Below are 12806 nucleotides of genomic sequence, written 5' to 3'. Positions count from 1 at the left end.
GATGTTACATCGAAATATAGAACCCTGAGACAGGAAGGAGAGTACTGAGGGGAGGAGGAGGGGTTGATGTCAGAGATGATGGGGTGGCATAGCAGTTTGGAAAAGTTGGACATTTGGGACATTAAACCTCCACCTCCTCATAGAGACCAGTCCTATGCTGATCCTTCTAAAAGGAATGATTCAAGCACAGTCATATGTGTATTCAGTGTATATCAAGATTCATTTTATTTTTTCTACCATATAAACACTAGAGCAAATAACATTTAGTAGGAGGCTCCCCTTTTATTAAAAGTGGAGCATTCACTATATGTAAACTAGTCCCACAGCTTTGTCAGATGAAATGGGCCATTAGATGGATAACTCTTAAGCTTTTTCAATGATACTTATGTTCGAATTTGCTTATTCATTTATTTCAGTTGATTGGTCAAACACGGAATGTAAAACTTGGATCTTATTACTTAACTTCTTAGCGGGAAGCTTGGGACGATCTGAAATCTTGTCTAGTTTCTCCGGCAATGACCTATAAGGTTTTTCTGTGATTTCACCTTCAGGAAACATCGGCTCAGAAAGCTTGGGCTCAGAAAAGGCTTTTCTAAGATTTTCACTCTTCTCTCTGTTTTGCCTTATGGAGTCTTCTTCTTCGAAAATGCTCTTTACCTTCTTCAACACAGCATTCACACAGACTGTCTATATAATGAAAATGGTTTTTGAAAAATAAGGTTTCTTTTTAAGCTACTTCCTTTAAGTATAATACAATGTGTTTAACATAACATTCTTAATCTACAATAAAGAAGCATTTCCATTTAGGAACCCCTGGTACATGATAAGCATCAGAGGATTGCTTCTGGTTCTAAATTTATTATACCACAATGTAGAGATCTAGAATGTTTCAATAAAGATGTGCTTTATATCTTTTTTTTCTGATTTATTGTATCTTTTACATCTTTGATCCCTTGAATTCATTAAATGAAATATGTTTTAATGGATGGAATTTGCCCCCACACAATGTTAATATCTCAGGGTAGGTTGGTTTATTTTAACTCCCCACTCCTTCCCCAGCTTTTGCTTGTATTTGTGTGCACAATGAGAAGGACATAAACATCTTGTTAAGATTCTAGTAAGCTAGTAGATCAATGATTTCTAAGCAAAAGTGTGATCCACTTTCCCTAAAATAATGTCATTCAGTACTTTATGGAGAATGGTATAAAAATCAATATGGAAAAATAACTTCAAAAATTGGGAATCACTAAGAACTGCATCTGTTAAATTTATTCTGCAAGTTCACTAATAGCAACAATAGTAAATCTTTCTGATTATAGTGATGAGGATGATGGCAATGCCAAGTATTTAAGGCAGGCAATAAGAATAATGAAATTCATGAAATATGAGACTGAAACTATCTTATTTTACAGAAGAGATAACTGAAGGTGATATAATGGACTATAAACATTTAGAAGATTTTCCTAAAGAAGGTAGTAAAAAAGGAATGGAGACCCTCAGGCTTGAACAACCTCTGTTCTCTTACCTTCCTGCCTCCTCCTTCTTACCCAACTCTCACTATAAAGTCGGGAAAAACCAGATACTTTTGCTGACTTCTTTGCATTTAAATGTGTGGCTGTGTGACCCTCTTCTGGCCAATGAGATGAATGAATGCTGGGAGGAAGGTTGGGAACAGATTTCAGAAAAGTTTTTTCTTCTAGATAAAGAGAAAGACTGTTTTACCTCTACCTATCTGAGAAGCTGGACTATATGAAGTAGAACGTGGCATCAGGATTGGAGGAAGATTCCTTAACAACTTGAGATATACAGACTACAACCTTGCTTGCTGAAAGTGAAGATGATTTGAAGCACTTATTGATGAAGATTAAAGACTACAGTCTTCAGTGTGGATTACACCTCAACGTAAAGGATCACAATAAATGGAGAAAAGACTGAAGTTGTCAGAATTTTCATATTACTTGGATCAACACCTATGGAAGCAGCAGACAGGAAATTAGATGTCATATTGCATTGCACAAAACGGCTGCAAAAGACCTCTTTAAAGTTTTGAAGAGCAGAGATATCACTTTGAAGACTAAGATGTGCCTAACCCAAGCCATGGTATTTTCAATCACCTCATATGCCTGTGAAAGGTGGACAGTGAATAATAATAATAATTAAAAAAAAAAACCAAACTCACTGCTGTCAATTCGGATCCAACTCATAGCAACCCCTCCTTGGGTCTCTGAGGCAGTATCACTATGGAAGTATGTTGCTCAGTCTTCCTTCCAAGGAGTGGCTGTTCGGTTTGAACCACCAGCCTTCTGGTTAGCAGTCAAATGCCTTAGGCACTATGTGACCAGAGGTCCCTGGACAATGAATAAGGAACACCAAAGAAGAGTTGATGCTTTTGAGTTGTCATATTGGTGAAAAAATATTCAAAGTACCATGGACTGCTAAAAGAACTAACAAATCTGTCCTGGAAGTAGTGCAGCCAGAACTATATGCTCCTTATAAGTGAGAATGGCCAGATTTTGCCTCACCTACTTTGGTCATGTTGTCAGAAGGGACCATTTCTTGAAGAAGGATACCATGCTTGGTAAAGTGGATAGTTAGCGATAAAGGGGAAGGCCTTCAATGAGATGATGGACACTGTGGCTGCAACAATGGCTTCAAGTAGAGCAAGGATTGTGAGGATGGAGCACGACCAGGCAGTGTTTTGTTCTATTGTATATAAGGTTGCTATGAGTCAGAGCTGACTCAATGGCACAAAATAACAAGATCCCCCTCCTTCCTACTTTGGACACTGATATGAAAGTGATGCTTGAGCACATGGCAACAAGCCTACAGTCAAAAAACAACAAATGGGATAGTAGAGAAGAAAGATGTAAAACCTTGGGTTCTTGACATTGTTGACATGACATGACATGACATGAACATGAACATGACATGAACAGTTGACCAACTGTTCAAACCTGGGAACTGCTTAATTCCAGAAATCTACGTCTAATTAAGTTGCTCAATCTGTATGCTGAGCAAATAATCTGAGAAAATGGACAATATCAAAAAGAACATGGCATCAGGATTGGAGAAAGATTCATTAATGTGCAGATTACACAATATAGTTTGCTGAAAGCAAAGAGGACTTGAAGCATCTATTGAAGCACTTATTGATGAAGATTAAAGACCACATCCTTCAGTATGGATTACATTTCAACATAAAAGTAACAGAAATTCTCACAACCTAACAAATATGTAACATCATGATAAATGGAGAAAATATTGACATCACAGATTTCATTTTACTAGGACCCAAAATCAAGGCCCACGGAAGCAGCAGTCAAGAAATGAAACAACATAGTGCACTGGGCAAATCTGCAAGACTTCTTTAAAATGCTAAAAAGCAAAGATGTCACCTTGAGGACTAAGGTGTGCCTGACCCAAGCCATGGTATTTTCAATTATCTCATATACATGTGAAAGCTGGACAATGAATAAGGAAGGTGAAAGAATTGGTCCATTTGAATTATGATGCTGGCAAAGAATACTGAATATGTCAGGGTCTACCAGAAGAGTGAAAAATTCCATTTTGGAAGATGTACAACCAGAATGCTACTTAAAAGCATGGATGATAAGACTTCATCTCACATACTTTGGACAAGTTATCAGGAGGGATGAGTCCCTAGAGAAGAACATCATGCTTGGTAGAGAGTCAGTGAAAAAGAGAAAGACCTTCATGGAGATAGACTGACACAATGGCTGCAACAATGGGCTCAAACATAGCAACAATAGTGAGCATGGTCCAAGACAAAGCATTGTTTCGTTCTACTTTGTAAATGGGTTGTAAATGGGTTCTCTGTGAGTCAGAACTGACTCAATGGCACCTAACAACAACAACAATTAAGTGAAATGTTTAAATGGATTTATTGATTAAACCATCGTTAATCAAGTATTTGGTTTCTTGCACCTGAATGTATCCAAATTCAGATCTACAGATGCTCAGATCCACCACCTCCAGTTACAAACAATCTCATAGATTTACCCAAATAGGATCATTTTCTATGTATGCTATGATGTGAAAAAACGGTTAGAAATCCCTGTCCTATTTAATACATTTCCTCTTTTGTCACCTACAAAATTCTGTTTGCACCCATTGTAACCACTTCTCTAATCTCAAAAGGTCATGAGTATTAATCAAGGAGAGTATTCCTCAACCTTTGCTTCTAACTTATAACCTACTATCTTTTGACTACAAATAGTTAACATGCTTAACTGCTAACTGAAAGGTTATAGGTACAAGTCCATACAGAGATGCCTTGGAAGAAAGGCCTGGCAATCTACTTAGAAAAAGCCATAGAAAGCCCTATCAAGCACGTTCTACTCTGGACACATGGGGTTATCATGAGTCAGAGTTGACTCAGCAGCAATTGAGTTTTCCTCCATCTTCTCTATCAATTATTCCCTCTCTCTATTACCTCTCACTCTTGATTGGCTCTCCTACAACCTATAACATGGTTGAGTATCTTCCATCCTAAAGGAAAAAAAAAAAAAAAAAAACCCTGGGACCTTGTTTCTTCTTGACTGATACACACTGTCTCTCTTTTTGGTCAAACTAGAGTCTTATGATTTCCATTTTATCATTTTCTGTTCATTCCAAAACCACCTTATTTCTGTGCTCTGTCCCACCACTCCACTGCAGTAGTTCTCAAGATGATTGAACCCAACATCTTTACATAATCTAATGGACACTTTTCAAATATTCCCTACTTGATCTCTTTGTAATTGACATTTGACCATTTACAACTTCCTAAGTCTCTATTTTGACACTTTCTTCTAATTCTCATCCTACTTAGGATTGTTCCTTCTTTGCCTCCCTCATGTATTCCTTCTTTGTCACTATTCTTCACTTTCTGTCTCTGAGTTACCACTCTATCACTTGGCATGTTTCCACTCACAAGACACTAACTTCCAATATATATATATATATATTACAGTTTAATTTTATATATATTCTACAAAACCAAAACAGCCAAACTCACTGCTGTCGAGTTGGATCTGACTCATAGTGACCCCTCCTTGGGTTTCCCAGGCAGCTCTGGTAGCATAGTGCCTAAGGCACTTGACTGCTAACCAGAAGGCTGGTGGTTCAAACCCACCAGCCACTCCTCGGAAGGAAGGTTGGGCAATCCTACTTCCGTAGTGATACTGCCTCGGAAACCCAAGGAGGGGTCGCTATGAGTCGGGGCCGACTCCACGGCAAACAACAACAACATCACTAGAGAAGTAGTTTGCTCAATCTTCCTTCTGAGGACTGGCTGGCAGGTTTGAACCACCAGCTTTCTGGTTAGCAGTCAAATGTCTTAGGGATTATGCCACCAGAAACCATAATTCCAATCCAGACTTCTCTTCTAGGCCTTACATACATATATGACCAATTATCAGGTCACCAAAAATTGTTTCTATTACTTACTTATAAAGTTTATAGCATGGGAAATTGTGTGGGATGATTTTAAACACTTTTGAGAAAAGTTTACAGTTTAATTTTAGATTAGGTCTAGTTTGTTTTAGTTTCACTGCAATCATTTCATCCTACCCATTTGTCATGGATTTGAATTATGTCCCGCCAAAATATGTGTCAACTTGGTTGAGTCATGATTCGCAGTGACTTGGCAGCTATGTAATGATGTTTTGTGGCAATAATGTAATGATCCCCCATGATGTGATCTGATATGAGTCACAATCAGTTGTAAGAGTATTAGGGTGGGGCACACCACCCTTAATCCCATCACAGCTCTGATCCTATGTAAGGGGAGTTTCTTTGGGATGTGGCCTGCATCACCTTTTATCTTACAAGAGATAAGAGAGAAGTGAACACAGAGAGGGACTTACTACCACCAAGAAGGAAGAGTCAGGACTGGAGTGTATCTTTTGGACCCAGGGCCCTGTACTGAGAACTTCCTAGAAACAGGCGACAGAGAGAGAGGCTTCCCCTAGACCCAGTGTCTGAATTCAGACTTCTAGCCTCCTTAACTGTGAGGAAATGAGTTTCTGTTTGTTAAAGCCATCCACTTGTGGTATTGCTGTTATAGCATCCCTAGATAACTAAGAAACCTTTTTTTTTTCTGCAGTGTATTTTTCATCCTAGCATGCTGAGCATCAATTTTATGTAAGATTAACATTTAGGATACTGAATACTTCTCAAAAATTTAAAAAATATGCAAAATATTCATGTGATCAACTCAAGTATTTTTCATCTGTGATTTAATAAATGTGGAGTTTTCCTACTTTGTTTTCCTTAAAGTGTGTCTTGGCTATTCTTGACTCTTTGTATATCACACACACACAGACACACACACACATCTGTTCAGATTCTAATTGGAACTACATTGAATCTATCTATATAGGACAATTTAATCTTTATTATTAACTGTTTCAATATGATCAAAATACCTCACCAAAAACGTGCAAGACCTCTAACAGAAAAAGACGATTAAAATTATTAAGAAAAAAATAAGACCTAAAAAATAGAAGGATATGCCATGTTCATAGGTTGGAAAGAGAACTTAGTCTATCAATTATTAAGACTGAACAGGTTAAGTGTTGAACTGGTGCAACTGAAAAGACTAACTGAATAGAACAGAATGTCTTATTAATCAGACCCACATATATAAGGACACTTCATTTATAACAAAGGGAGTGTTCTGGGCAGTAGTAAAGGGGCATTATTTCCTCAATAATTTGGGTTGGGTCAACTGGATATCCATGAGAGGAAGGGGAGAATCTGACCCTTACCGGACAGCATACACAAAAATAAAAAATCAATTCTAAATGGATTATAAATACAAAAGTAAAAGGTAAAATAATAAGGTTCCTCAACTATAACCCACCCTACCCCATTGTCATCATGTTGATTTCAACTCATAGTGACCCTATAGGACAGAGCAGAACTGCTCCATAGGGTTTCCACGGCTTTAATTCTTCATGAAAGCAGACTGCCTCATCTTCCTCCCACAGAGCACTGGGGAGGTAGGTTTTGTGTGTGTGTGTGTGTGTGTGTTTTGTGAACTGCTGACCTTTTGGTTAGCAGCTGAGTACTTTAACCACTTCACCAACAGGGCTCTTTTGAATATCACAGAGAAGAATAATTTTATAACCTTGTGGGTAAGTCGAGATTCTCTAAATAAGATACAAGAAACACCAAATTTGGCTACATTAAAATTAAGAATTTCTGCTTTAAAAGACACTGCTAAAAGAGTGGAAAAGGCAAACCACAGAATAAAAGAAGAAATTTGCCACATAAAACCAAAAGAGGGCTTGTACCTAGAATATATAAAGAAAAAGTCAATAATAATAATCCCAGTCAAATAATGAAGGCTTTAACAGAAATTCACAAAAGAGGATATTCTGAAGGTCCAAAAAAGATATGTGAAGGTGTCCAATCTCATTAATGATCAAAGAAATGCAATTGAAAACCACTATGAGCTAACATTACTGTGGGGTCTGTGTTAACCTTACCCAAGGAATTTAATCTTTACCTTCAGTTCCTGAGAGGAAACCTTGGAATTTAACCATCTTAGATAAGAACTTCAGACCACACCTAACAGGTTAGGAAAGGTGATGAGGTAACTCTGGGATAGAGGCTGGCTAGTCCAGAAAGATCTACCATGTACCTCATGATCACTTTGTGACTTCTACCAACTGCAGGGAAGAGGGGCTGGTCAGGCCAGAAAGACCACCTCATGCTATCAGCTGACGTCATGGGACAGGGGCTGGAGTTTATGTTACATAATAAGACCCCCAATAAAAGCTTGACACAAAAGCTCCAGGGCTTCCTGGTTGGTGAAATACATTCTTGGACCTGAGAGCATAGTGCAACCCTTTTTGGGACATGGAAGCTGCACACTGGGAACCTTCCAAGACCTCTTTCTATGTATCTCTTCATTATTCCTTGCATTTTCCATCAGTTCTGTAAATTGGTCCAGCAAGTTATCCCTAAAGGAGTAGTGGAAGCTAGCAGGTCAGAAGTGAGAGCCTGAGGGGACTCCTAAGCTTGTGGCTGGCATCCTGAAATGGTAAAAGGAAACTGGTGAATTTGTATGTAACCAGCAGATCAGAAGTTAGGGTGAAGTATGGACTCCCAAACTTGAGACTGGCTTATTTGGCTTATTGGTATCCTTTTAGCTTGTGAGATGTGACCTAGCTCCAGGTGGCTCGGGTCAGAGAAAGAAGTGCTGCAGGGCAGCTGGTCTGAAGAACAGTGTCCCTTTAATTTGTGAGATCTGACCTAGCTCCGGGTGGCTACAGTCAGAGAAAAGAATGCTGTATGCTGCAGCTGGTATCAGAGAAGTTAAGAGATGGTGATTTATGCTGAGTGTTATCCTCACAACTACATACCTACAAGAATGGCTAAAATGGGAAGGGTTGACAACATCAAATGTCGGTGATGAGGCAGCAATTTATAATATGCTGGAATGAGTGTAATTGTTAAACCATTTTGGAGTTGTTTGGCAATATCTACTAGAGATGAACATATGCATAAGTTATTATCCAACAACTTTGTTAGAAGATATGTATATGAATATTCATAGCAATTTTCATAATAGCCCTAACCTAGAAATAATGCTAATGTCCATGAAATGGAGAATGGATAAATGAAGATATATTCAATCAATGGAATATTATACAGTAATGTAAATGAACAAACTACTGTTACAGGCAAAAATGAATCTCACAAAGATAAGGGACAAAAAAAAGACAAAAATATATATGCACTGGATGAATTCATTTATATAAAATTCACATAGAGGCAAACTATATATAGAAGTCAAGATAGTGGTTGCCATTATAGAAGGGAGTAGTGATTGTGAGTGGACAAAAAAGAAGCTTCCAGAATGACAGTAATGTTTCTCAACCTAGGTGGTACATAGACTTTGTGATAATTCATGAAGCTATATACCTTTTTCTATGTATGTTATACTTCAAAAAAAATTACAGGTAAGTATGAATGAAATGTGAAAGCTGGAAAATGAAAGACTAAAGAGGAATTGTTGCATTTTAATTATGGTGTTGGTGAAGAATAATGAATATACCATGGCCTGCCAGAAAAATGAACAAATCTGTCTTGGAGGAAGTACAAATAGAATGCTCCATAGAAGTGAGGATGGGGAGACTTCATCTCATGTACTTTGGACATGTTATCAGGAGGGACCAGTCACTGGAGAAGACATCAAGCTTGGTAAAATACCAAAAAAAAAAAAAAAAAAACCAAAAGAGAAAAAACACCTCCAAGGGCACTGCTGTAGAGTCTGATCAGACTCATAGTGACCCCTCCTTGGGTTTCCGAGGCAGTATCTCTATGGAAGTAGATTGCCCAATCTTCCTTCCAAGGAGTGGCTGGTGGGTTTGAACTGCCAGCCTTCTGGTTAGCAGTCAAATGCCTTAGGCATTATGCCACCAGAGCTCCCTTTGGTAAAATAGAGGGTCAGCAAAAAAGAAGATAACTCTCGATGACATGAATTGACACTATGGCTGCAACTATGGGCTCAAACATAGCAACAGATGGGAAGATGATATGGGACCCAACCATGTTTTGTTCTTTTATACACAGGTTCGTTATGAGTTAGAACTGACTTGATGGCACCTAATAACAGTAATATAAATGGAAATAGATTAAAACAACCATTTATAATTTATAAAATCCTTAATATTTTTGTCATGCACAGCACTTGTAATTCAAAATACACTGATATTTGTGTTTCCCAGTCATAGACCCAAAATGATAAAATACTGAACTTTAGTTAACCTGGCACAATGGCTGCAACAAAGCAAAACTAAAACATTTTGAACCAAAGAGCTTCAAATGCTAACAAATTTTATAAAAATAAAATAATTTTAGTTATTTAAGCAAGCTGATTTATGGTAGACTGCCCTAGACTCATTAGAATAGTAAATGTATAATGTAAAATTATTTTAACAAGAGAATGATAATTCAGTTCATGAATGAATTGTATAGTATATCTATAACATTACATCCAATTATGATATTCATTTCTAGATTTTAATAATTTTCTTAACTTACCAAATAAATTAGTGCTGCATATGAAGCGTACATTATACTTGTTAAAGCAGTCTTTGCTGGAAAGGAAATTATTTCAAACAAAGAACCCTTTCTAACCTGTGAAACAGAAAAGAGTTTTATTAAGACAAAACTTCAGTGTTAGGTTTATTGTAAAATAAGAACTTAAATATTTTAAAAGAAAGGCATCTAATTTAGAGCTGTCTAGGTTTTTATCACATTCTGAAAATTTATCATTTATTTTTCTCCTTTTCCTAGTCAAACCCTATGACAAGTTTATAAAAATCTTTTGTTTCCAAAATCTACTTTAACTTTTTACCATGATCAACTGTGGTCACTAGGGGGTGCTGCTCTGCATATTAGAAAAACAGTCTTGTCTTTGTTCAAATTCATGTAATCATTCTTTACTAAATTATTCACATCCTCAATTAAGCAAACAGCAATCAAAATACTAAGCCTTTGCTGGAGATGAATGATCTGCTTGAAAATGTTAATCATGAGACTCCTGAAGGCCAACATTAATGTTAGATGAATATTAAGCTTCACAAAGTGCTCTGTGCTCATAGCCAACATGCTTTTTGAAACATACAAGTTTATTCCACTAACAAATTTGCCTCTCAGATATTTCTCGTTTCTGGTAATAGAAAGTATCCTTGCCACACATACGTAACATATTCAGTTTAAGGGAATGATTTTGTCTTATAGGCCACCTCTGTTGCCTTGAAAAGGATATGAAATGAGGACATTAGCAAAACATTCCTTTCCTGTTCAGCAATGAAGTGGCAGTTGGCCATATTCCTCTAAAGAGCTCAGATATTCACTGGCTTCAGTGAGCTCCCAAAAGACACAGCCTGTGGCAAATAAAATCATATATGTACAGTAAAAATGCCCACAAAACCAAAAAAGAACAGCAGGGAACATCATCACTAAAAAGTTGTTATAATATTGAAACAAGTGAGTCAACAAACAATAGCAGAATAGTCAGGTACATTGTGCCATATCCACTCAGTGGTAAACTATGCAGCCTTTGAAAACAGTGCTTCTAAACAATATATTTTAACAGACTTATATGGTGCTATGTACCAAGACCTGTTCTAAGGGCTTTATAAACATTAACTCATTTAATTCCTAAAACAATCTTATGAGGTTGGCATTATTATTATCCCCCTCCCTAAGGTACTTGACTGCTAACCTGAAGGCTGGAGGTTCAAACCCACCAGCCACTCCTTGGAAGGAAGGCTGGGCAATCCTACTTCTGTAGTGATACCTACCCAAGGAGGGGTCGCTAAGAGTTGGGGCTGACTCGACGGCAAATAACAACAACAACCACACACAGATGGAAAAATAGAAAAGGAGAGTTAGGTACCTTATCCATGATTACAGAGCTAGTAAGTAGCAAGGTTGGATATAAGCCAGGGTTGTGCTTTGGGGCCCAAGAACATAACCTGACCTTTAATTGTGCTGCAACACAGTTGTGCATTGTAATATGCTGCTAATGAAGAGGTGGAAAAGTACAGAATTATAAGGATGGACTTTCGATCTAACAGATACTGATTTCTGTCCTGGCTTCAGGATCTACTAAGCGATGAAATCCTGGACAAATTAATTATACTCTGTAAGCCTCAGTTCTGTGATACCTAAATTGGGAATAATAGCTAATATCTATCTCACAGGTTTGCTGTGAAGATAATAAGAAATTGCTTGTAGAGTGCTAACAGAATGTCTATTACATGGGTGCTTTGAGGTAGATATTATTAGTACTTTATGAAAGATGAGAAAGATCAAAGGTCAAAATTGTAAGCATAATACCATATGATTCCACTTATGAAACATACAGAAATGAAACAAACTAATCTATGCTGTTGGAAGACAGGATAGTGGTTATCCTAACAAGGGTGGGATTAGTGACTAGAAGGCAACACAAGAGGATTTCTTGGATGCTGCTTACCAAGGCCTGTTCAAACTATAAAAATTCATTAACTATATATGTGCACTTTTCTGTATATTATACTTCAGTGTAATTTTTTTTTTTTTTTTTTTTTTAAGTCTATGACCAGAATCCTTCTTCCTACTCTGTCTCAGTCTGTAAGCTGGGCTGATACCTGTGCACCATGTGCATCACACTGGGTTTGAAACACCAGTGGCTCAGCCTCAAAACTCACATCAACACGTCACCACAGTAGGACAAACCGACAGACAAGTTTGTCTCCCTGTTGGAAACCTCTCCTACCACCTTACCTGGGTCCCTGCGGCTGACTCTTCTCAAAGAACTGGCCAGGGAAAACCTTATGAACAGCAAAGAAACACTGTTTGATACATTACCACACAACTTTATGAATAGACCGGTTAGGTTAGAAGGCTCTCAAAATAGGACTGGGAAAGAGCTGCATCATCTGAGTAAACCCAGCATTACTCATATGGATAAGGTAAAGCTTTCAAGACCTCCATTTGCTGATGTGGCACCAGTCAAATTGAAGAGAAACAGCTGCAGACATCCATTAATCATCGGTACATGGAATGTACAAAGTATGAATCTAAGAAAATTGGAAGTTGTCAAAAATAAAATGGAACGTATAAAGATTGATATCCTCAGCATTAGTGAGCTGAAATGGACTGGTTTTAGCCATTTTGAATCAGACAACCATGTGATCTACTATGCTGGGAATGACAGTTTGAAGAGGAATGGCATGGTATTCATCATCACAAAGGATGTTTCAAGATCTGTCCTGAAGTACAATGCTGTCAGTGATAGG

General features: G+C 37.6%; 1 protein-coding gene across 1 annotated transcript in view; it reads right to left on the bottom strand.

The window, feature by feature from the left end:
- Positions 1–399: 399 nt before the first annotated feature.
- SPATA9 (spermatogenesis associated 9) overlaps positions 400–12806 on the bottom strand; it is a 48728-nt gene continuing 36321 nt past the window's right edge. Inside the window, exons 4-5 of the mRNA XM_007942546.1 lie at positions 10057–10152; positions 400–687 (exon numbers count right to left, since the gene is read on the bottom strand). Of these exons, the coding sequence (XP_007940737.1) occupies positions 400–687; positions 10057–10152 (384 nt within the window). The remainder of the gene's footprint in view (positions 688–10056; positions 10153–12806) is intronic.

Source organism: Orycteropus afer, unplaced genomic scaffold (assembly GCF_000298275.1).
Source record: "Orycteropus afer afer isolate SDZICR_OR568_19922 unplaced genomic scaffold, OryAfe1.0 scaffold00093, whole genome shotgun sequence".
Lineage (NCBI taxonomy): Eukaryota > Metazoa > Chordata > Mammalia > Tubulidentata > Orycteropodidae > Orycteropus > Orycteropus afer.
This window is presented reverse-complemented; position numbering and strand designations above follow the sequence as displayed.